Source organism: Cydia fagiglandana, chromosome 8 (assembly GCF_963556715.1).
Source record: "Cydia fagiglandana chromosome 8, ilCydFagi1.1, whole genome shotgun sequence".
Classification (NCBI taxonomy): domain Eukaryota; kingdom Metazoa; phylum Arthropoda; class Insecta; order Lepidoptera; family Tortricidae; genus Cydia; species Cydia fagiglandana.
Genome location: NC_085939.1, coordinates 13,716,130 through 13,742,509, shown reverse-complemented (window position 1 = coordinate 13,742,509; position 26,380 = coordinate 13,716,130). Strand labels below are relative to the sequence as shown.

General features: G+C 40.7%; 1 protein-coding gene across 2 annotated transcripts; it reads right to left on the bottom strand.

Annotated features, from left to right (window-relative positions):
• Positions 1-4,207: 4,207 nt before the first annotated feature.
• On the bottom strand, positions 4,208-26,164 carry LOC134666685 (uncharacterized). Of its 2 annotated transcripts, none has more exons than XM_063523916.1 (11): positions 26,043-26,164; positions 25,271-25,447; positions 23,494-23,614; positions 21,635-21,823; positions 21,149-21,297; positions 20,593-20,765; positions 19,215-19,354; positions 18,932-19,106; positions 13,714-13,821; positions 6,267-6,402; positions 4,208-5,454 (listed from the first exon to the last, which is right to left on the bottom strand). In XM_063523916.1, the coding sequence occupies exons 2-11, from the start codon at positions 25,408-25,410 to the stop codon at positions 5,133-5,135; spliced, it is 1,653 nt and encodes a 550-aa protein (XP_063379986.1). In that variant the 5' UTR covers positions 25,411-25,447; positions 26,043-26,164; the 3' UTR covers positions 4,208-5,132. The 2 variants fall into 2 exon arrangements, with proteins under 2 accessions (XP_063379986.1, XP_063379987.1); XM_063523917.1 differs by having other exon boundaries at positions 4,209-5,454; positions 6,267-6,396.
• Between the last annotated feature and the right edge of the window lie 216 nt (positions 26,165-26,380).

Here is a 26,380-nt window from a genome sequence, read left to right as displayed (position 1 = left end):
TAATATTGTGAAAAACAAATGGGTTTTTAAGAAAAAATACGACTCCACAGGTAATTTAAATAGGTATAAAGCAAGACTTGTTGCATGTGGGTATAGTCAAAAAGAAGGAATAGATTACTCGGATACTTATTCGCCTGTGGTTAGGCATTCCACCCTAAGAATTTTATTTGCAATTGCAAATCAGTTGGATCTGTGCATGGACCATATTGACGTCACCACAGCTTTTCTAAATGGTGAGTTAACTGAAAAAATCTACATGGAGCAGCCAACTGGTTTCCAATCTAATAATAATAAAGTATGTTTGCTTAAAAAATGTATATATGGCTTGAAACAAGCAAGCCGGATGTGGAACATTAAAATACACACATTGCTTGCTAAAAACGGATTCTTGCAAAGTAAATGCGAACCATGTGTGTATGTTAAGAAAAATGAGACTGAGTACATAATTATAGCCTTATTTGTAGATGATTTTTATGTTTTTCACAATAATTGTATCGAGACAGTTACATCATTGCTAAAACAGCACTTTGAAATACGCCATCTTGGTACTTTAAAAAATTGTTTAGGCATGAATGTTACTAAGTACAATAATGTAACTGTTCTAGATCAGCATGATTATATTAAGAGGCTGCTTGAGCGCTACAACATGTCTGAGTGTAAACCAGTGTCAACTCCATTACCTGTAAATTATAAATTAGAAAAGTCCAACAAGCATTTAGATGACAATGTTTATCAGTATAGGCAACTACTAGGCTCGCTTATGTTTTTGTCCGTTTGTACTCGCCCAGACATTTCATACGCGTGTAGCCAGTTAAGTCAATTCAGTACATGTTTTGATGAAAGCCATTGGCGGACTGCAAAGCGGGTATTAAGGTACTTAGCCGGTACTATCAATTATGGCCTTTATTTCGAAAAAGATAAGAACTTTGAAATAAACGCTTTTGCGGATGCTGATTGGGCTAATGACATAACTGACCGCAAGTCGTATACTGGTTTTGTAGTTAAACTTGGTAATTGTGTCATCAACTGGGAAGCCAGAAAACAGCGATGTGTCGCTCTTTCTAGTACAGAAAGTGAGTTTCTTTGTATTTCTGATGTTTGCAAGGACATATGTTTTATTAAGAATTTCTTGTCGGAAATTATTGATAAACAATTTAATGTCAATGTATTCAATGACAATCAAAGTGCACAGAAATTGTTGTTAGTCAAGGAGTATTCCCATAGAAAAACTAAACATATAGACTTGCGGTACCATTTTGTTAAAGATTTGATACATGAAGGGAATATTAGTGTTAAATACTTGTGTACTGATGAAATGATAGCCGATGTGCTTACAAAACCATTGTGTGTGCAAAAGCATCTAAAATTTGTAAAAGGTTTGAAACTAAAATGCATAACTGAAAACTCGCATCCATAGCTGTTGTTACTTGTTATGTTTTAGAGTCACAGTACTAGTTAGATTTCATGTTGTTCAGTATACTTGTTCAATATTCTATCATGTTGTAAGATTATCCAATGTACAGCATAAGGAGGCGTGTTAAAGATTGTGTAATCTATGCCGTACATTAGGTGTAAAAAGATTTTGTATCTGTGCCTTCCTCTTTGTCGCTGCCCTCAGCCCAATGCGGTTGTAAGATTGTGTCGTCCCATTTATTTTAATTATTTTATGTTTTACTCAGCCTTTATAACTTTTACAAACCTCTTTTAATGTAATGTTTTCGATCATATAAAACTAGATATAGTTGTGTGTTAATTTATTACGATTAATACAGACTCATATCATAACTTGGTGTTGCTCATTTGTAATCTCGGCTAGTCCCTCGTCTGCTTCCCGTGTGCTCCTTATATTCCGAACAAATTTCCATTTAACTGTAGAAGAAAGTTTTATTAGAATGTAAAAAGCATACTTTGTTTTTGATTTTAACAAAACTATTTCACCTATTACAGGCTGTGATAGATACCCAATAAATAAATTGGATTCTGGATGAAGATATAAATAAAATGATCATTGCTATTAAAATATTGTTTCTGCTGTCTACAACTACATTTCAATTACAGAGGTAATAAGTAAGACTCGTTTCAATAATAGAGGTAAAAAAAAAGAGCAAAAATAACGGATTTTTTAACACAGTGTCAATTATAGAGGTCTTAGTTGCGATGTGGTCAATTACAGAGGCAAAATTACGAAAAGCACTAAATTCTAAATTGCAATTATAGAGGTTCCAAAATTTCAATTATAGAGGCCTTTTGGTCTCAAGGGACCGGGACCGGACTTTTGGTTGCAATTATTGAGGTTTTCCATTTATCCAGGTGCCAATTAACCAGGTTTCACTGTATACCCGTCTCGCTAACGGAAGCGGCACCTAAATGTAGTGCGATAAGGACAAGGCGAAAAATCCTGCGTAAAAATCTCAAAAATCGAGGTTTCTTACTCCTCTGTTTCCTCCTCCAAAACTTAACCAATCGTTACCAAATTTGGAAATCTAAATGATTATGAAATTATCTGTGTCGGACCGTTTTGCTTTTCTGGCTAATTGATATCAGTTTTGAATGCCACGCCTCTCATTGCGGCATAGTCAATTAGGCCATTTTGGCCATTTTTGAAGGGCTTTAAAAAAGGGCCTTAAAAAACAAAAATATCAAAAAAAGCAAAACGGTCCGACACAGATATTGACAATATTAATCTGTGTTGAAAAAATCATTGCTCTAGCTTCAAAAAGCTTCAAAAACCACGGAGGAAAACGAGGAGTACGTTTGTATGGAGAAATGACCACTCCTGTTGGCTCTTAAGATAAGAGATTATTAAGAGCGTGTAATTTTGAACACCTCGCCCGCTTAGCAACTTCTGCTGCTGACTGTACTTAGTACTATTTACAGCGCCGAGGAGCCCAATTCTGGCTAGCTTAGCTAGTGACATAACTTGAATTTCCCGAGAATAGAGAAATCTATCGATAACGTATTGATGAGAAAGTAGGTACTACCGACTCAGTACTCGACTCGGAAATCACTCATTTCACTCTCGAACTACGGGTGAAATGTGACAAGTCACTACATTCTTGGTAAGACCTCTCGTAATCACATCTAGTTAAAGACGACGATATGTTACAGATGTTAAATTGGGGTCAGAGTTTTGAGAGTTTACCTTATAGGGGTCACTATCAATAATACTCAATAGAAACTGGTTAACTCTATCATATTTAATTCATCTCAAACATTCACATTTACAATGGTCAAAAAATAAGCCTTCAAAAACAAATAAATAACAACAATGATCTCATAGCACACTTTAAGCCAAATCTAACCTACTTTAAGATCTCACATTTTTTTAAATAACAGCAATTGTTATAGGTATCCAATAAAGGAAAGAAATAGAGTTTAATACTTGTTTATAATGTTATTTTGTTCCTATAAATACATATTTGGATTTTGCATAGAACTTGGCAGTGGCACTCATTTAGATCTCCATTCTTTTTGCGGCGAGCCCCACAGCCAAGCATAATTTTTGTATTGAACTTGGCTCTCCTTTTTTACATTTATGTTTTTGGTGATTTAATATTTTTTCTTGTGTTTCCGCTGTATGGTTTTTACTTCTGTTCTTTGTATAATTATGTGGTACCGCGCGCCGCCGACGACACACCGTTGGCCGGTTGTTTAGAGCGTATTAAAAGTTTTTTGTATGGGGACACCACTTATTTTTTGACTAAACTTTATTTTAATATAGCAAATATAATAATACATATATTGGGGTAGTTTCAAATATCTGCTTGTAACGGTTCCAACGCTACAATAAAAAAATATTTTTTTGTATGGGGACCCCCCCTATTTTTTAACTTTTTTTTATTTTTAGATTTTTTCCTACGCTTACACACAATAACCGAGCTGGATTCCAAATTTCATCCTTCTAGGTCATCTGGAAGTAGGTTAGGTTTAGGTACTTATATCAGTCCCAATAAAAAATGGTTTTTTTGTATGGGGACCCCCCCTATTTTTAAACTTTATTTTATTTTTAGATTTTTTCCTACGGTTACACACAATAATCGAGCTGGATTCCAAATTTCATCCTTCTAGGTCATCTGGAAGTAGGTTAGGTTTAGGTACTTATATGTCAGTCCCAATAAAAAGTGGTTTTTTTGTATGGGGACCCCCCCTATTTTTTAACTTTACTTTAATTTTAGATTTTTTCCTACGGTTACACACAATAACCAAGCTGGATTCCAAATTTCATCCTTCTAGGTCATCTGGAAGTAGGTTAGGTTTAGGTACTATAAGTCATAAGTCAGTCTTAAAATTTACGACTTTTTGACCTTCATACCTTTATAACCGTTTGAGCTAGCTTCATGAAATTTGGGCTTCTAGATATCCTTATGGATATAATTAAACACACGTAGTTTTATGTGTTTACGTCAAAGATGTTTTGAGTTATAGAAGGGTCAAAAGTGGCACCAAGTGGTTCGTGTAATATTACACTCGGCGCTGGCTAGCCAGTTCCTTTGCTTGAACTTGGCTTGACACGCTGCCGCGTGTCTAGATGTATAATTCTTACACGTTTTAATCAAGGGCCTTACCATGAAAAAAATTAATCAAAAAATAAATTGCAAGATTTCCAAGAGCAGACTAGGCTAAAAATAGTTTCCGAGAAAATAGGCTGTGACAGACGAACAGACGGACGCACGAGTGGGCCTATAAGGGTTCCGTTTTTTTCCGTTTGAGGTACGGAACCCTAAAAACTGAAAAGGTTAAAGTTGCAGATCGTCTGTTTTAAGCCCTAAAAATACTATTTCTTGCTGATTCAGCCGTGGATGGTATTAGACCATTTTGCTCAAGAATTGTTTCCCTCGCCTGGCTTGAACCCACGACTTCCGGTTTGAAAGTCATATACTTAACCTCTTCAAGTGACAGTGTTACGTCACGTTAACATCGAAAAGATGAACCTTCAGAATTAATTATTACAATTCACTGATCATTCCGTTTATTTAAATAACGTTAAGCAAGCACGTCTTAGAATCAAAATCGATACGTGGAATGACTGAGGTTTTTACATGCATTCTTTAATTAGGTATGTCATACACATTCGCTATTCAAGGCGTGATTAACGAAAATTGAAATTCTAAAATATCTCTATTGTATAATTATTAGTGTTGCGATTCAATACCCATATCAATAATGTTTTTAAACAGCACGTCGACTTCGAGCCTGGGGTCTGGCATGGGGCCGCGGGGCTCTCGGGAGTCCCCCGAGCCGCTCCACACATCACATTCGCTCGGAGATCGCATGTCATACCTCACGGCTGACGTGGACGGTATATTTATATTATTTATACTACAAGACTCCTTCAAACCCTCTTTTTGCAGCCTCTCTAACTCTCTCGTCTCCTTTTCTATTTGTTCCAGGCGGTCCAACGCGGTGCTAGCATCCCCTTGTGGCCGTGCTTCGAAGTCGATCTCGATGTCGATGCTAAGACAAAAAAATAAGTAGCTTGACAGAGATCAGACGATCATTAGATCCCAATAATCACACCATGGTATTCTGCCCTATACTAAGCCAAATACCGCTATCTCAAAAGAAAATTCATTTCCAACTTCTACTAGTTTCTATATAGTTAACAATTCTATTTTCTAAATCATTTGTAACTGAGTTAGCGCTATTTTGGCTTAGGAGTATTGTGGTAGTCGAAGGTTTTAATTTATGACCCATTTTGTACAGTCGCCGTCAGATATATCGGAGCGGCTAAGGCGCTCACAAATATCTGAACACGCCTCTATTGTCAAGACGTTAGAGTGCTTGTTCAGATATCGTGAGCACCTTGGCCGCTCCGATATATCTGATGGCGACTGTACCTTGTCACAGTGACAATAGTATGAGGTATCTAGGGACTTTCGAATATTGATTGATACTGTAATGTGACAAGGTACGAAATGGGTCATAAATTAATACTTTCGACCGTACCTATTAATAAATTCATTATTTTTAATGGAAACAAGTTACTCAAATACGCACATCCGTGTTAAACAAAGCTAATGTTTACTCATCTTTGTTCACTCAGTCCAAAAGTTAAGTGAATAAGCAATTAGAGATGAGAGAAACCGTTTACACAGTAAGAAAATACTACCAGTCCACGTGTAAATAAATAGTACATGATGGTGACATAACGTTGAGAAATCCAGTAAGGTACCTACCATCGGTGACCTTCGCGATGGGCTCGAGACTTTCATGTCTCATTATGTCATAATGACATTGTCATTATCGCTTAAATAAATGAAACTAACCCGGTGAGTTTCCTGAAGTGAGCCCAATCCTCCACGCAAGGTGCGCGAGGTATTTCCTTCGCGACAGCGCGCATCGCGTTTTCGACAATTTCGACACTCTCGCTCACCAACAGCTTTTCTTCTTCTTCTTCTGAAACTTTCAATCATTAGGTAGGTATAAAGTCATTACCATACGTCGGACTCCAGCGGGCATTTTCGTGGCATGTCAGAATGATAGGTAAGGTTCGCAAATCAATCAATTCAGTTTCGAGTATTTGTACTTAGTATTTGGTACCTAGTATTTATAATGTGAAATTACAAATATCATAGCAACTAACTGCGTTATTTATAAACGTACTTGGACTACACATAAGTCAAAATGGCGAAAAAGTTCGTTTGGCTTTATTCGTCACTCAGATAGGGTGACCAGATACAAATTTCAAAAGTCCTGACAAAATTTCTGATATTCGGCCGAAATTCCTGACATGAGCTGTCGCGGTCGCGGCGGGTGGCGGGCGGGGGGGGGGGGGGGGGGTGCATTGGCATGCGGCGGTTAGTCCAGTTTCTACGTTATAACAGTGCGCGTGTCGTGTCCTTAACATGGCGTCTAGTAGCAAACGCCCGAGACTATGTACTTTTACGGATGTTTTACGAATTAAATATCCGTTACTGAAAGAAGGTAGAGAGCCGAGTGAAGTGTATTGTACTGTATACCATTTTATTGTTTTGTTTATTTGTCCTTCGGGAAACGGAAATGCCAAAATTCCTGACATTTCCCTTTTCCGGCCGCATTCCTGACATGTCAGGAAAATTCCTTGACGTCTGGTCACCCTACACTCAGACAATTTGCAGCTGTGAGAAAGGAACAAATCAAATGAGTTAACTGGGCATGTCAAGTTCTAAGAACACGGCTATGTTACAAATACTAGGTACATTATAATACTCGTAAGTTAAGATTTTTTTTGTAAACCTTACCTTGCCCTCAAACTGCCCCCTATAGTCCGACGTATGGTCATTACAGTAGGACCATGCTAAGTCTGCACCGACGTAGACGTGGAAAGCCATGTAATACTTCATCAATGGCCGGATGATTGTTGCAACGCTTTGTGCCAAGAGCATTTCCGCTAATATATATATTCATAAGAAACTAATATTTGTGTTCACGAATTGTCATGGCAAGTTCGTGCAGACTTTTAAGCTTCGTCCATTCCGCGATAACTTTATAGGTCTCGTCTCTTAGCGACTAGCTATACGCCGCGATTCGGGAAATGAATTAGAGACTCACTAGATATGAAAAGTAGGGCCGAGCTGTGAGCTACTACCGGGGTCCATAGGTGGCGGATAATGGAACGGCGGTAAGATATTATCGCTAGCTGCTTCGGCAGTCCACGACCATACAGCGGCAGATTTGGAGGGTGCAGTGGGTATTTCTTGGGAGAGGATACTCTATAAAATGTTGCAGTTGACCCAATGAAAAATCTGTGACCTGGCGAGTCAGTGCCGCCAGTAAATAAGCACTCCCTGTGCTTGGGCAGCTGCAGGCACAGTAGGCCAACGAGTGGAGGTCAAGAGCATCGGTACAGTCGTGGGTCAACATTTTGTCGCTCCATAGTGACATACAGCGATGTGGAAGGCAAAGGGAAAACCACCACATTATTTTTTCTCAGGACAATCATTATGGCAAATACAACAAAGACAACGGCCCTCAGTAACCGGCAGACCTTTGATGGTCAGAGGGTGCTAAGAATCTCCGGCGCCATAAAGATTGCAACGTGGAATGTGAGAAGTATGTACCAAGACGAAAAGTACAAAAATGTTGAGCAAGAGATGAAGAGGTTAGACATAGATATCCTAGGTGTCAGCGAAGCGAGATTAAAGGGCACTGGAGTGCAAAATTCGGATGATACTGTTACATACTATAGCGGTAATCATGATAAACAACATAGAAATGGAGTCGCAGTAATGATCAAAAAACAACTTAAATCCTCTGTTTTGAATTTCTACCCTGTATCAGATCGCGTTATGCTGCTTCAACTACAAGCGAAACCTGTTAATGTGAACATAGTACAAATTTACGCTCCCACAGCCTCAAAAGCTCAAGATCGTTTAATTGAGCCGTTTTATGATGATATCAAAAAAGTATTAAAGAACTTGAAGTCACATGAGTGTAACATTGTCATGGGTGACTTCAATGCGAAAATCGGTGAAGGTGTTGTTAGTGGAACGGTCGGAAGTTTTGCTTTGGGAGAAAGAAATGAACGAGGTGATCGTTTGGTCCAATTTTGCCAAGAGGAGCAGCTTTGTGTAACGAACACTTTCTTTAAACTACCACCTCGGCGTCTATATACATGGACATCCCCTGCTCATACAGCAAAAAACATAGTAAGGAATCAAATTGATTTCATATTAGTGAACAAACGTTTTAAAAATAGTTTCAAGGCCGCTAAAACCTATCCAGGTGCAGATGTAAGTTCAGACCACAACCCAGTAGTGGCGACGGTTACTGTAAAAATGAAAAAGCTGTCGTGCTCCAAAAAGAGGCCTAGAATCGACACTGCAAAACTAAAACAAAAAGATATACGCCTGAAATTACATGCCAAACTTAATCATCAGGTAAACGAGCTGCAACAACAAGAACTGCTCCTCCCAGAAGAACCAACTCGAACTTGGAATAATCTCAAGGCAGTTATAGTCAACACTGCTTCCGAGATATTAACTGCCACGGAAGTCATTAAGAAGAAGGATTGGGTAACAGACGAGATTCTCAACCTTATGACTAAGAGAAGGGAGATGAAGGGTGTTGATCCAGTAAAGTATAAAGCGTTACACAAAGAAATTGGACGAAAGTGCGTAGAGGCCAAAGATAAATGGATAAATGATGAATGTCAAGAATTAGAGAGCATGCAAGATAGGCATGATTACTTCAATATGTTCAAAAAGATAAAGGAAGTTGTAGGGTACAGAAAGCCGAACCCATCATTGACTATTTTGGATGAAAGTGGAAAAGTCGCAATGTCAACCGAGGAAAAGTTGAATATCTGGAGGAATTACGTTAGCAAACTTTTTAGTGATACACGAAGCCATCAACAGTTTACAATTCCAGATAGTGGAGGACCTGACATAATGATGGAAGAAGTTATTAATGCAATTAAATGTGCAAAGTCAGGCAGAGCCGTTGGACCGGACCAAATTCCGAGTGAGATTGTAAAACTGTTGGTGGACGAAAATTTACCGATTATTGTTCGCCTTTTCAACGGAATATACAAAAGCGGTGAAATACCCGAGGATTGGCTACACTCCACCTTCGTAACTCTTCCTAAGACTAGTAACGCCAAATCATGCAATGAGTACAGAACGATATCCTTGATGAGTCATGTATTAAAGATATTTCTAAAGATAATCCACAATCGAATATACAAAAAAGTTGAGGAAAATATTTCTAATACTCAGTTCGGATTTAGAAATGGTTTCGGGACTCGTGATGCATTATTTGGTTACCAGGTACTCTTACAACGTTGCTGGGATATGAATCGATCTGTACACATATGTTTTATCGATTACGAAAAGGCGTTTGATAGAGTACAACATGACAAGTTAATCAAAATCCTTGGTGATATTGGACTTGACGCTAAAGATCTGGCAATCATCAAAAATCTCTATTGGCATCAAAAGGCTCAAGTGCGAGTGGGACAGGAACTAACTGAGACTATCGACATCATGCGTGGCGTACGCCAAGGATGTATACTCTCACCGCTGCTATTCAATATTTATGCGGAGGCAATATTTACAGAGGCCCTGGAAAATGCGGAAGAAGGAATTTCTGTGAATGGACGCTTAATAAATAATATTAGATATGCTGACGATACGATATTACTGGCGTCGAATCAAAAAGAACTGCAGAGCTTGCTTCAACGGGTAGATGTCGTTAGCTCTAATTTTGGACTAAATATTAACTTAAAAAAGACCAAAATTATGACAGTAAGTAAGCTACAAAAGTCAGGAACATCTGTAACAGCTGATATAGTTGTAAGAAATCAGGTAGTTCAAAGAGTCCAGTCTTACAAGTACTTAGGATGCATTGTAAACGACCAGAGTGATCACAGCGTCGAAATTAAGTGTCGAATTGAACAGGCGCGTAATGCGTTCATGAAGCTCGGACATCTTCTCTGCAACCGTTCGTTGAGGATTTCTACTAGGGTGCGGCTAGCACGGTGCTATGTTTTCTCGGTTCTTCTGTACGGAGTAGAATCGTGGACACTGACCAAGAATATGTGTAAACGCTTGGAGGCTTTCGAAATGTGGGTGTACAGAAGAATCCTGAAAATATCATGGACGGATAGAATAACTAACGAGAGAGTGCTGCAGTTAGTAAATAAAGAGGTCGAGGTTTTAAAGACCGTCAAAACACGCAAGCTACAGTACCTCGGTTATATCATGCGAAATGAGAAGTATGAACTCCTTCAACTTATTATACAAGGAAAGATCCAAGGGAAAAGATCATCCGGAAGAAGACGTAACTCATGGCTCCAAAATCTCCGAACATGGTTCAAGCAGAGCACACGCTCATTATTCCGCGCAGCTGTGTCTAAAGTTCGTATAGCCCTCATGATAGCCGACCTCCGGTAGGAGATGGCACTGGAAGAAGAAGAAGATATGAAAAATAGTAACGATATGTGACGTTCCACTGCAAAAGGTACCTTAAGACGGCTGGCGCCGCGATTCGGGAAATAAATTAGAGATTCACTAGATATGAAATAGTAAAGATATGTGACGTTCCGCGGAAAAAGGTACCTTATGGCGGCCAGCGCTTACGTCGCATAGCGCCGCAATAATATTGGAGCGGCGATAATAATAGCCTAAGCGCCAACCGCCGTACCTTTTTTCGTGGGACGTCACATATCTTCACTATATCGTGTCTAGTTAATCTCTAATTCATTTTCCGAACCGCGCCGTTCGTATCGATTGTCACTGTGACAAGGTACGAAATGGATCGGAAATTAAATTCTTTGACTGTATTGGTTCAACGCAGATAACCAACAATTGCTATAAACAGGGGTCAAAGAGCAACGAGTTCAACGACACCTACACAAAATATCTTTAAGTCATGTAGGTAAGAACTGAGGAAAACAATACATAAGGTTAGAATATTTACATATATGTATGAGTATAAAAATATTTATGGTGTATTCGGGTAATACCGAAAGTCGGATAATTCCGAAATTCAGATGAAAATCACCCTTAATTCCATTACAATAAAAGTCTCATTTCGGAATTATCCGACAGTTTTCGACATTCGGAATTACCCGAGTAAACCTTAACAAACTTTCCACAGACCTTAAAAAATTGGCATCATTCATTACCTTTCAAAAAAGCCTGTTTGATTATAGCATAAATCACTTTTTACAGAACTAGTACACGTTGTTCATTATTATTGAGTCTATCTAGCATAGTTTATTGTTAAAAGTGTTATTGAAGTTTAATAAGTGTTCCGTGAACAATGTTTTGTACGGAACACTAAAAATTGTATTTAGTTCTAAGACAACTTCATCATCATCATCATCATCTCAGCCTATATACGTCCCACTGCTGGGCACAGGCCTCCTCTCGAGCGCGAGAGGGCTTGGGCTAATAGTCTCCACGCTAGCCCAATGCGGATTGGGGACTTCACATACACCTTTGAATTTCTTCGCAGATGTATGCAGGTTTCCTCACGATGTTTTCCTTCACCGAAAAGCCAAAGCCAAAGGTAAGACAACTTACCTACCAATATTGTACGCTTTTGTAAGGCAGGATAACTATGGAGAACATAAATATTTTGTACCACCTTTGTAAACCTCACATACAATAAATATTTTTTGATTTTGATTTGATTACAATATCTTCTACATAAGGTCGTTCATCGTAGATAGTCTTTTCGGAAAGAGAAGCGTCGTGGAAAATATTGGGCCCCATACATTCCACGAGTCTTCTCTTTCAGACTCCAGGTATGACATAATATCAGTCTATTGACACATTATAAGTAGGTACTTACAGATGTAGTGCATATTCATTGTTTTCCTTCGAATTTTCTCGGAAAGGTTCGTATTTGTCATGCAACTTCAGTTAACCTCAGTACTTTTTGTACCGAGACTGACTGAAATAGCAAGACACGTTCGTACGTTTCTGTGAAAATGCGAAGGAAAATAATTAAGCACTGCATCTGTACTATGGTTAGGGCTTTTGGGTGTTGCAGAGGTTAAGAAAAAGCGACCGACGAAATCTTAATGTTAAGTAAACAGTAAACAGTGTAAACACGGTAAGTGATGTGCATAGAAATCTGTGATGTCATAAGACTCATAAGAGTGCGCAACCATAAACTTATGTTCATCTACTTAGGTACTATAAAGTCATTTGGGTCAACAGCACACACTTTATGTTATGTCCCAACATATTTTTAATTGAAATATAACCAAGGCAAGGTATATAATATAATATATTGCAAGGCTATAACCGCGAAAATCGAAGTTCGCAATTTGCGGGCATTTTTCTCTGTCACTCTAATTACGCCTTCATTGGAATAAAAGAGAAAGATCCCCACAATTTGCGAATTTCGGTTGTCGCAGTAGCCGCTCAGAAGCCATACCGTGGAAACCGAAAATCGAAATTTCTTTATGCTTCTCTGTCGTTCGAATATGCAAGAGCGGTATAGAGAGGCAGATAACTTCAATTTTCGTTGTAGGCCATCAGTTACTTATTTATTTATTCGTATGGCTTCATTGTTCAGTCGTTTATAATGCTATTCTAAGGTTTTGTATCCATTGGATTACGTCACTGTCGAGGGTACCTAAACATTTACATTGTAGGTTTTACAACTACATACTATATACCTACATTGTTAGCTAAAGTTGCAAACCTCTTAACTCCATTGGAGGAGATAAGAGGTTTGCGAATTTAGCCAACGAATCATTATAATTTTATTGTCTACAAGCTAGTAAACAAGCTAGTAGTTAGTCATGCGTAGCGTTTGCATCCTGTTACATCAACTAAATTGTACTTTACTAATTGCTCTACCTGAGAAACTGAGCATTAAAGAACTAATTTTACATTACATTGGCAATAGGTTTTAGATATGATCGCTATCGTTATAGTGAATAGAATCAGGCGTTATTTGCGGAAATCCATATTAATTAAAGCCAAAATATTAGGTACTTTGTTAATCCGCGAATGGTCGTTATGTCAGGTATGCAGGGAGTAGTTTTTTTTTACATTTCAAATATTGTTAACGATGTACGTGCTGATATTTGGTGCAACGGAAAACGGCTCTTGTTGATGTGGACGTTGGGCCCATTGGCAAGTGTGGATCTAATAGGCTCTCGAGGGAAAAAAAACTTCCTCTTCGTCGCTTTAACATGCAAGAGCGATAGAGAGGCAGACCGATTTTTGATTTTTCGGTGTTAAGGGGCACTGGCCCATGGGATAGATTGCTTACCGAAATGCGTCTTCTGAGCTGTCTGCGGGCGCCGCAGGGCCCTCGCTATGTTCCCACACACTGGGTGCTGCGAAGTCAATCTGCTACCACTGTTGCGCCACTCCTCATCTGTGGTAACCAAATAACACATCTTCCTGATATTGGAGACCAACAACACTAGCTGTTTATATTTTGTTCGAGCAAAAAAACTATTTTAATAACGCGCCCAGGTTATTAGATCTATCCTTCCCCAGGACACTTTCTGCTAGGAGTAGGAGGAACAGATAAAAGTACATATAAGTTGTTTCCTTGTCCCTCTTAGCGGCAAAATATCAGAAAGTGTCCACCAAAAGGATAGATCTAATAACCGGTTCCAGTAAGGGGCCCCTCAAGTCAAGGCAAAAATTGATTCCATTGCGTAGAGCCTTAAAAAACACCCAGTTCAAATAGACGAGACGTGTTATTTTGACATATGAGCATATGACCGCAAGGCTTGAACTAGTTGAACTCTTGCCTTTTGCGACGCTATTGACGCCTAAATTACGCACTTTTGTAATTTCACATAATATTTATCCTCTTGCCGCTAATGGCTCTTAAACTTCTATTACTTCTTAAACTTGTTATGAAACATGCTCGGTCGTCGCCGCGGACGTATAACTTCACCTTATACAGTAGGAGCGTGTCGTGTTACCTTTTACATGAGCGTGTTCAGCGAGTGTAGCCTGCAACCTGCAGGTTTAGCTGGGGTTCTAAGGTCCACCACCTTGCATTTTGGAGACAAAGCAAACCGCTTGGAACAGGTGTTCCTGGGGATGATCTGAGCCGATTAAGCCCGGTTGCCAAGAGGTTCCACCCAGCAGGTGGGCAGGGGAGGGGGGGCAAATGTGGCTCCGGCGCGCCTCACTCTAAGCTATATATCTGCATACATCTAGCAAGTATATCAAGTTTGGTGTCTTTTTCGTGTAATTCGAGGATGAAAAATTCATTTCTGTGACTAAATTTTCACTCTTCCATACAAAAAAATCGAGAAATTAAAAATTCCAAAAAAATCTTTTCACTTTTTTTTCGAAAATCCTCTACAAAATTAAAACTATGAGGATTTGCTCTAGAAAAAAAATACCTGTGAATAGCCCAGTTATCTTACTATATAGAATAGTAAACTTGTTAAACATTTTTTTTTCATAACTCTGTTAAAAAAAATGTTTTGTGTCGCGCGGCGTACCTGCATTGTAAGAGCGGTATGCAGCGTTTAGGATTTTTAAGTATGTTTCGATGGTTTCTGATAAGTTGTTATTCTTCTGGTTGTAGAAAATTACTTCTGGACGTGATATATATACAAATATAAATTAAACGTATAAATATAGATGTTGGGAAAACTTTCGCCAATAGAGTTATTATAAATGTGATAAAATTAACAAAGCAGATGTTTGATTAAAATGCGGGTTAAAATACGAGTAAGATATATATTGTTCGCAATTGCCACTACATGCCCATGGGTCCGTGCATTTTAGTTTTTTCTTAACGCAGTTGCACCTCCCTGTCCATTTTGTTTTGCAGCGGCAACGAATAAGCTCTAAACAAGCAGCAGCCGCCGCAGGTAGGCTTGTACATATGGGCTCCCAATAACCATTTTGTTTGGACCAGCTCCAGTCAGCAGGACATGGAAGCTGTTGCTGAGGGGCTATAATCTGTCCCCAAACATAGCCTCCTTGGTAAACTGCACGGAGAATATGTTTACGTAGGTAGCGCATCTTCCATTGGAGGCAGATTCTCTAACTGAAGATTATTTTTTGTAAAAAGTACTTTTCGGCACTCTTTTACACTTGTACTTGTACCTGATCCGAACACTGTAACACAATGCATAGTATCAAAATAATGTCTAAGGACCAATTCACATCTCGTAATTCAAATCTGTTCAGATTTAATATTGTAAGACTCTTACTTGTCATACAAGACAATAACATTTTTTTCCAAAATTGGCTGCTCAATGTTGTTTTGTTTACCGTATTTAAATCCCTCCGGAACATTACAAGGACCACTAAAACCAGGATTGTCAGATCCCTCATATTTCCCACTTTTCTGTATGCTGTATGTCTCACATGGACACTAAGGGCATCCGAAAAACAGAAAGTGAATGCACTAGAGATGTGGTGCTGGAGACGAATGCTGGGCATATCATGGACTGAGCATATATTATTGAGGAGCTTGGCATTAAAGAGCGGTTGCTTTCTACGGGCAAAACTCGGTACTCAACTTCTTTCGACACGTGTCTCGTCGAGACGGAACCTCTACAGAACGTCTAGTTGTGCAAGAAAGAGTAGGAGGTGACAGGGCTAGGGGAAGATCTCTAATGAGATGTACTGACCAAACCAAATCAGTGTGTCGGTCACAGTAAGCGAATGCTTACGGAAAGCAGCTCTACGGGAGGAATGGCGACGTGTCGTTAAATGAGTCGCTCAAAAGTTTTCATAATGGCCACGACCACTCTATCAAGAGTGTAACGAAGAAGAAGGCCCTCCGTTACAGCAGGATATGCGCTTTAAGCTTGAAATACGCTTTTTTTCCCTTTCCACACACAAAAGAAACTGTGTTGTAACCTGAAAAGGCGTGGAAGAATGGCAAGACTACTATCCTTTCTGGTCCTGTAAAATAAATCATATATCTATGAGTTACAAATAAAATCATATATTTAAAGAAAGTTTGCAGCACGTGACCATTAGCCCAGTTGACCTGTCTCTTATTGCGGTGACATATTTATTTATTTTATTTACAATTAATGGAAGAACTACAAACGTTAGCTTAAGAAAATGCAATAGCATAGCACGAGAGGAACAGGTGATTCTTTCCTGTGCCAATCCTCCATTAATTGTAAATAAAATAAATATGTCACCGCAGTATACGAGACAGCTCACCAGGGCAATTGGTCAAGTGCTGCAAACTTTCTTTAAATATATGATTTTATTTGTAACGCATAGATATATAATTTATTTTACAGGACCAGAAAGGTCAGAAGTCTTGTCATTCTTCCACACCTTTTCAGGTTGCGACACTGTTTCTTTTTTGTATGGACAGGGAAAAAAGCGTATTTCAAGCTTGGAGCGCATATCCTGCCGTAACGGAGGGGTTTAAATACGGCAAACAAGGCAATATTGAGCAGGCATTGCCAATATTGATAAAAATTGTGTGGATGTCTTGTATGGCAAGTAAGAGTCTTACAATAGTAAGTATGAACAGATTTGAATTACGAGGTGTGAATTGGCCCCTAGACGTTATTTTAACAAAATGCATAGTATTTTGTTACTGATTTTACGAGTACATCAGGTACAAGTACGAGTGCAAAAGAGTGCCGAAAAGTACTTTTTACAAAAAAGTCTTCAGTTAGAGAATCTGCATCCAATGGAAGATGCCCTACCCACGTAAACATATTTCTCCGTGCAGTTTACCAAGGAGGCTATGTTTGGGGACAGATTATAGCCCCTCAGCAACAGCTTCCATGTCCTGCTGACTGGAGCTGGTCCAAACAAAATGGTTATTGGGAGCCCATATGTACAAGCCTACCTGCGGCGGCTGCTGCTTGTTTAGAGCTTATTCGTTGCCGCTGCAAAACAAAATGGACAGGGAGGTGCAACTGCGTTAAGAAAAAACTAAAATGCACGGACCCATGGGCATGTAGTGGCAATTGCGAACAATATATATCTTACTCGTATTTTAACCCGCATTTTAATCAAACATCTGCTTTGTTAATTTTATCACATTTATAATAACTCTATTGGCGAAAGTTTTCCCAACATCTATATTTATACGTTTAATTTATATTTGTATATATATCACGTCCAGAAGTAATTTTCTACAACCAGAAGAATAACAACTTATCAGAAACCATCGAAACATACTTAAAAATCCTAAACGCTGCATACCGCTCTTACAATGCAGGTACGCCGCGCGACACAAAACATTTTTTTTATCAGAGTTATGAAAAAAAAATGTTTAACAAGTTTACTATTCTATATAGTAGGATAACTGGGCTATTCACAGGTATTCTTTTTCTAGAGCAAATCCTCATAGTTTTAATTTTGTAGAAGATTTTCGAAAAAAGAAGTGAAAAGATTTTTTTGGAATTTTTAATTTCTCGATTTTTTTGTATGGAAGACTGAAAATTTAGTCACAGAAATGAATTCTTCATCCTCGAATTACACGAAAAAGACACCAAACTTGATATAGTTGCTAGATGTATGCAGATATATAGCTTAGAGTGAGGCGCGCCGGAGCCACATTTGCCCCCCCTCCCCTGCCCACCTGCTGGGTGGAACCTCTTGGCAACCGGGCTTAATCGGCTCAGATCACCCCCAGAAACACCTGTTCCAAGCGGTTTGCTTTGTCTCCAAAATGCAAGGTCCCCTTAGAAAACAGGACCTTAGAACTTCTGCTAGTTACACAGGCAGGCAGGTGGCTCCCGCGTCGAGTGCGCGGTGCTCGTTCGCGACGGGAGTTACACGCGCGGCCTCGCGGCCTCGCTCCCACACACTCGGTCGTCGCCGGTCATATAACTGCACCATATATAGCAGAAGCGTGTTACCCATAAGCGTGTTCAGCACATGTAGCCTGCTCGGCGCTCGTTCTCGCGTCGAGTGCGCGGTGCTAGGCCGCGGCGGTAGTTACACGCGCGGTCTCGCGCACTACATATATATATACGAGCTGTATTATATTATATACGAGCGCCGAGCAGGCTACATGTGCTGAACACGCTCATGGGAGCGTGTTCAGCACATGTAGCCTGCTCGGCGCCCGTTCCCGCGTCGAGTGCGCGCCTGCGCGGTGCTGGGCCGTGGCGCGAGTTGCACGCGCGGTCTCGCTCCCACACACTCGGTCGTCGCCGGTCATATAACTGCACCATATACAGTAGCAGCGTGTTACCCATGAGCGTGTTCAGCACATGTAGCCTGCTCGGCGCTCGTTCTCGCGTCGAGTGCGCGATGCTAGGCTGCGGCGGTAGTTACACGCGCGGTCTCGCGCCCACACACTCCCACACACTCGGTCGTCGCCGGTCATATAACTGCACGATATACCGTAGCAGCGTGTTACCCATGAGCGTGTTCAGCACATGTAGCCTGCTCGGCGCTCGTTCCCGCGTCGAGTGCGCGGTGCTAGGCCGCGGCGGGAGCTGCACGCGCGGTCTCGCTTCCACACACTCGGTCGTCGCCGGTCATATAACTGCACCATATACAGAGCAGCGTGTTACCCATGAGCGTGTTCAGCACATGTAGCCTGCTCGGCGCTCGTTCCCGCGTCGAGTGCGCGGTGCTAGGCCGCGGCGGGAGTTGCACGCGCGGCCTCGCTCCCACACACTCGGTCGTCGCCGGTCTTCGACGAGAGGCACGCAATGGTCTAACAACATCGACATCAGCTTCTAGGCTCTGTGTCAGATAAAGACAATAACTTAGTATACAACTAGCGTGATAATACATTATAATTTATAAGAAAAAATGTTCCATATAATTGAATGAATGTATTAGGTCAGGTACCTCTAGTTGTGAATTCGATGGTCCAGGTTGCGGTTCCAACGACACGTCAGGAGTCATGGAGGCGGTCGTGGTGTCCACATCGCATTCACTCCCCGAGTCCGAACTCAACGTCGGGTTCAACTCTGCTTCCAGAGCATCTTCTGCCAAATATAAATAAACCAGATTTACCGAATCATACTGCTTTATACTCGTATTTTTATATTCGGACCTTATAGTTATTTGTTGTGTTAAATTTATTGCTCCATCCTGCAATCAACCTGTCAAAAATATATAGAAGAAGAAGAATTCACCTCCCTAAGGTGATTCAATTGCGGTTGCATTTTAGTAACAGAGTAGTAAGGTAATAAGCAGTGGTGATCGATAATTTTCCAGCAAATTTGGGTGCAGCATTGTTGGTTAAAAACATCTGTATGCCCTACGCAGGGTGGAATAGATAATTGGGGTTAATAACAGTAATAATAATTATTAACCTTAACCAAACCTCTCTCTAGAATTTTTTTTAAGAAAATCCTTTATTTTTACTATGCTGCACCAAAATTGCTGGAAAATTAACGTTCACTGGTAATAAGAAGAGGAGAGGAGGAGATGACAGTCATTTAATGACTTCTACGCGGAGAATTCCTGGGACAGACGCTAATTGTTCATAATACAGAAGAATACCTATCTAATATGAGGCAGAATGTAGTCGGCTCCTCAAGTACATATACCTACCCTTCTCGGATTTATGGACTTGACTATAGTCATCAACATCTCTGTCATCAGATTATTAGGTAAATCTTACTTACAACCCAAGCCTTACTGTGTATCATGTGTCACGTAGACTCTATATCATTTCCCATGTTTCCCTATGACATAGAGAAACATGGGAAGTGCTGCTTCGATCCTTGCGCGATAGCGTCCGCTAGGAGGTACCAAAAAGTCAAGTGTCAAAGTACGAGTATCACAGAAACTCTGGTTAACGGCCCGGCCACGACATCGCGCGGCGGCGGCAGCGACGAGCGGTGGCCATAGGTTGAAGCGAGACATACGGATCGGACCTTTCGTTCCCACCTATGATGGCTGCCGCCGCTAGTCGCGCAACGTCGTGCTGCGCAATGCTGTAACAATGTGTATCAATGTGTGTGTCGTGTCGCGTCAGCCGCTCCGTGGACAGAGTTGTGCGGTTTTGTACAGTCAACGGTAAAAATATGGGTGTAGACAACTTATTCAAAAATATGTCCCGTAGTTCTTAATTCACTGACATAAGAGTTATGGGACATATTTTTGAAATGATTTGTACACCCATATTTTTACCGTTGACTGTATGTAGGCTGCAAACAAGCGTACAATGACGAATACGCGTCTATGCAGCTACGCTTCCGTGGACAGTAGGCCTTACCTTCATCGCCGTGCATCGGACGGTCGTCTAGGTACTGCAGTCTGGGAAGGGCAGCCTCGACCCGCGCACGATAGTCCTCCGCGTCCGCCAGCGGGGTCCCTCGCAGCGTCAAATTGCGCAAGGAATCACACACGCCCAAAGTCCAGAGCCGACATGACTCTTCTAGCGGGTTACTAAGAAAAATACGTGGAAATGTAGGTAGAGTGGTCTACCACTTTCTTGGCTGACTGTACCTATTATCACGATCGAATCGCTTCCAGTGTGATAACCGTCAAATCTCTAATAAAGACTAAAGAGTCATTAGTATTACAAAGTTATTTCTTTAGCTTCTAAAATCTGTACAACTACAGAAAAAAATCTAGAAAACAATTTTCTTTAAATAGTTTCTCTCGGACTCTCGGTAAATGTTCTATCCCTTACTCTTTACTCTCGTGGGTTTACTTTTTGATTCCTACCCCACTAAATAAATAAATTTTGTCATTTCATGCTGGGATACCAGCAATCCTATAAACTTTATGATAACACGACCATGTTTTTTTTCATATTAGGTACTGACTTTGCTAAGTTCAACGTATGCAGTTTCTGAAGACCGGCCAAGAGTTGAAAGTCGCGCAGCCGGTTGCCGGCCGCGTGGAGCTCACGCAAGGCGCCCAGGCCCCACACCCCGTCGAGGCTCGTCAGACCGCAGCGATTTATGCTCAGGATCTAAAGCCAACATCACAAAAACTACAGATACTTATTACTGGGTAGTAGGTAGGTATTAGGTACTCTGGGTCGGTGCAAAAAAAAACACATACCTATATCATATAAACATTTCTCTAATGATTTCGTTGAAATTTGCTATATGGGGGTTTTCCGGGGCGATTAATTGGTCTAGCTAGGTCTTATCTCTAATAAAACGCGCATATTTGAGACTTACCGCGAAACTCTAACACCCGTACTTAATTCTTTTTAGTGATAAGAAGAAGATAATGAAATTACGATTTTCGTCGTTTGCGGTACCGCGCTATGGCTCTTTAACCTGACATCAGCTTCCACGAACCTTTAAACGCGCAAGTCCGATGCCAAGGTCGCGCAATGTCGCGACGGCGCTCCCGTCAAGCGTGAGCTCGCGCAGCCTCGGCGCCAGCACCGGAAGCCGCCGCAGCCCGACCTGCTCCGCGATCACGCGCAGCTTCGCCTCGCGGATGCGAAGAACTTCCTCGTCGGTCTGAGCGCCGCTCGATTGTTTCTAGTTGAACAGAAATTTTAAAGCATATAAAGAAAGCTATCTGTGGGCGGGGCACATTGCCCATAGAACCGATGGCCATTGGGGCGGAAAGGTTCTCGAGTGGCGACCAAGTACCGGAAGGCGCAGCGTGAGTAGACCCCCCACAAGGTGGACTGACGACCTGGTAAAGGTCGCGGGAGTCCGCTGAATGCAGGTGGCGCAAGACCGGTCATTGTGGCACTCTTTGGGGGAGGCCTATGTCCAGCAGCGGACGTCCTCTGGCTGATATGATGATGATGATGATGATGATAAAGAAAGCTGCTATTAGGGCGAGGTGGTCAGATTGGCAAACCTTAGTCTTTAGGATTTTTAAGAGTCATATATTAAGTAGACCAAAGGAGGTATCAAAGTGTAGATGATATTTGACACCACAGACCACAGCACTCTTCTACTTCACATGCGACATTTGAAACTATAATACTAACGTTAGATAATTCAATTGTTGAAAATGAGAGTATGATACACTTTCGCTCCCAAGAACATTAACCCGCCATGCAGATTTAGAAAGCTAGTAACTTAAGGCCTTAAAGAGTGTAGCTATGGCTATGGCTAAACCTAACGTTTGCTACGTAAATTTTCTGTAAGTAAATTAGTTTAGTAACTTGAACAAATGACGGTGCTAATAGAAATCGTAAGGGCTCTCGCTTGCAGTCGTTCACTTATTTCTAAAGGAAGTTAACGATGGACCATGGTCAATTAATGATATTGCCATTAGTAAAATGTAGGTACCCACGATTCAATAAATAACTTCATCAATCCATTGGTTTGGTCCTGTATTAGAGTACGAAATAAAGGTCAGATTGCCGATGGATAGTTATACACAACTCGATGAGCATTTCTGAATGGGCTTTAGAACTTGAAGGCAGATTGCTGCTCGGAAGGCGGAATAGCCAGCTGTCTAATATGGATAGTTCCACCACTCCCCTTCGATGAGTGTGAGTGCCCAACCCAACTGTCCATGGTTAAGTTGTGCCAGTAGCTTATGCACACAGTAATCTACCATTTGCACTACCCTGGCAGCTGGGCCCAATTTTATAAAGCTACAAGTTACAATTTACAAGCGGAAGTCTCTTTCTAACACATAGGGTCAGAAAGAGACTTCCGCTTGTAAATTGTAACTTGTAGCTTTATAAAATAGGCCACTGGTTGGGCTGAAAAAAAAACACCACTCACCAATAACTCGATAAGCGCTCCCGCAGTATCATGATGACCTGTGTAGCCGGGCGGGCGGCGCTCCAGCTCCTTCCCCGGCCGCTGCTCGGGCTGATATGGAAACCCACAGAAAATTTTCTGTAAAGACACCCCTTACCAATGACTCGATGCGATATCATGATGCGCCAGTAGCCGGGCAGGTGACGCTCCAGCTTCTCATGGACAACCTCAGATTTAATTGTTTCTGTATAGACCAGAACCACTAAGGAATGGATTTCGCTGATCGTTTCCTAAACAGTTTATAAAAAAGACACCATTCACCAATAGCTTGATGAGTGATGAGCGTGAGATCTTACGGTAGTCACGATGCGTCTGTGGCCGCGCAGCGATCCAGCTCTTCCACTCAAAGCAGCTGGGGGAGCTAAATGGAAACCCGCAGATAATAAATATCTTTCTATGATGACAGTGACACTACTCACCAATAGCTCGATGAGTGTGAGATCCCTCGGTATCACGATGCGCCGGTAGCCGGGCAGGCGGCGCTCCAGCTCGTCCTGCCCCGGCGGCTGCTCGGGCTCGGGGGGCGGCATAGCCAGCGCCCTGATGTGTATAAACACTGATTTATATTGTGAGTAAAATTAAATCTTAGTAACTAGACTTAGGGCATCTTAGGGTTCGATTTAATACTTTTAGTTCCATACTATATATCCTAACTAGGGTTTCTGGTTTCTCGACCTTTTTAATTTCTCGAGGCACGGGAATTCTCGACCAAGATTTCTCGAGTTTCTCGAGTATCTCGAGAAATTTTGAAAGCTCCGAAAAACACCATGTTATTTAATTTTTTTTGCTGTTTTACAAATCAGACTCGTAGGAATCGTAGGTGAGATCAATAATCAAACATATGGTACATTTTAGTCACCATAAATTGCATTTCATAATCAAAAATACAACAACAAAAAGAACTATAGGTGCAGGAGTGCGCACCGGCGATGTGTTATGCTATAGTGTATTTCTTTAGGTATTAAACAAAATGTAAACAAACTACAATATGGTATTTTATAAGGCAGCAATATTCAAGTCAATAAATTTAACTCGATGTGACAAAACTTACAGAAGTTTTACTACGTAATATTAATTACTCGTACTTACTCAACGTTACAATAAAGCTGCTAAAATTGTAATATTTTGCTAATAGGAATATATCGGGATGATTTGATTTCGTCGGGTGACAAGCAAAAGTCACTAACTAACACCATTGAAATTATTGTACAATAAACCGTGTTACAAGTGTAATAAAGTGCATTGTTACTTTTATTTTTTGAAAGTACTTAGTGACTTTTGCTTGTCTCGCGACGATTTATCAATAGTAATTTAGTTTTGTAATATTTGTTATTACACTTAGGTATTACATGGTCCTATAATTCGTTACAAATTTTTAAAAGCGTTTTTCAATAAAAAGACACTACATGAATGTCATGAATCATGATAGTTCAAAAGTTTCAAAACATTAAAATCGGTTAAAGCTAGAACAATAGGGGACGGATCAAGGTAGTTTTTTATTTGGTTGGTAATAAATGTTTTAAGTAGATTCCTACCTGAAAACGAAAAAAAAAACATTGTTCATATTTATTTAACTACCTAAAGAAATACATTATAGACACATCATGTGTTATACGCGTGTTATCTTTTTACTTATCACAAGAGATTTATGTCTCGAGTTCTCGAGGCATTGAATATTTTTTTCCCGTCTCGACTTAGGACAAATTTCTCGAGATTTCTCGCCTCGGGAATTCTCGAGCAGAAACCCTAATCCTAACTAAGATTCTAGGAATTAATCTCAGATATCAAATCTTTTTATTAGCACGGTATGCGTAAGGCAAAAAGGGATGAACGGATTTCGATAAAATTTGGCACACGTATTATTTATTACCTGGAAAAGGACATGTTAGTGTTAGTATACTTTTCTTTCGAAATCGTTCTCTAAGAGAGGGTTCTCCGAACTGCCTGAAATGAAACGGAGGCCTGTACATACGTGGCCCTCTGATCAAAAAGTTTGTTGACCCCTGCTCTAAGGGTGCAATAAGCCCCCTCCAGACTGGAGGTCTGGAGGGGGCTATAGGTGTAGCAGTGTAACTTAGTATGCTTAAAAAAGTACCTACATACGAAGATCGCCTACCTACTTAAAGGGGTGGGTTTGGGTCACTTTAACAACTTACAAGCCCGCGAAGTCGCAGGCAAATACATAATAAAAGTTACCTAAACAAAGGTGTCGGTCGCAAATTCTGTGGCTCGGGAGTACTTGTACTTGATATTTCTGAAGGCGAAGGTGACGGCCCGACACTCAGCGTCTGGGGAGCGCTGCCAAGTTCCACGCAAGGCGCTTCGTGGCCAGGCATCTTAACTGGCCGAATAACTGAAGACTACCCCATAAACCTTACAAAAAAGTAAAGTTTGTACATCTATGTTTTTCAGGACACTTTTTCCTGAGAGGGACATAGAGCCTCCCCATAGAGATAACAAATTAGGATGCAGTTTGGATTCCTTATCGTAGTTTGCAAATGTCGGACGTCCGAAGGACAATGGACGGCAATAAATCTTTTTTTTTCAACACCTACATTTTTAAGTGCCATCACTTTTATGATATCGCCTGACCGTCTGCAAGACGTTTACGATTTTTGCCCTTAATGTCCCCGATCCCCGAATGTACCTACATCATTGGAGGAAGGCGTGCCCATGAACTGGCGTGCCTGGAAGCCACTGCTGGGAGCTATTCGTTCCTCCACCGAGCACGACCTCAGTCTGTCTAAGAGCGTTTTTTTTCACATTGTACGATCCGATTTCGGATGTCGGATGTAGGATCCTACATCCGATATCGGATCGGACATGAGAACACTCTAATAGATATACAGGTATTACATAATGCACCTTACAGTCAATAGGTCACTAGACGGTGGCCAAAGGATTCATCATTAGTACTTAGGTCATAAAATTGCGACTGAAATAAATAGCTATGCCTTAATATCCTTACCGTCGAATATCCTAATAATAATTGTTCTTTTTAACGTTATATTCTGCTAATTATTCACGGAAAATTATTTATTCTCTATTCAATTGATTTTATTTACAAATATTATGTCCAATAATAATTCGTTGCCATAGTGACAACATCTACTTAATAATCTGTGCTCTCATCCGCCAAGCAAAGAGTAGTATAATATAATATGCCGCCAAGGTCGTGGTACGGTGCGGTAGTCTCTTAAGGCTTTTATAGTATAGTCCGACAAACACAGGACTTCTCACTGCTTCAAATCGAGACGGGCAACACTAGTTGTCACGTCAGCCGTCAGTATGTGTCATGTCACATGA

Coding starts and splice junctions, on each gene's coding strand:
- LOC134666685 (XM_063523916.1), bottom strand. CDS start 25,410: ATGCCTGGCCACGAAGCGCCTTGCGTGGAACTTGGCAGCGCTCCCCAG. Junction 21,298..21,634: donor TCGGACTTGCGCGTTTAAAG/GTTCGTGGAAGC, acceptor TGTTGGCTTTAG/ATCCTGAGCATAAATCGCTG. Junction 19,355..20,592: donor TCCGATGCACGGCGATGAAG/GTAAGGCCTACT, acceptor TATATTTGGCAG/AAGATGCTCTGGAAGCAGAG.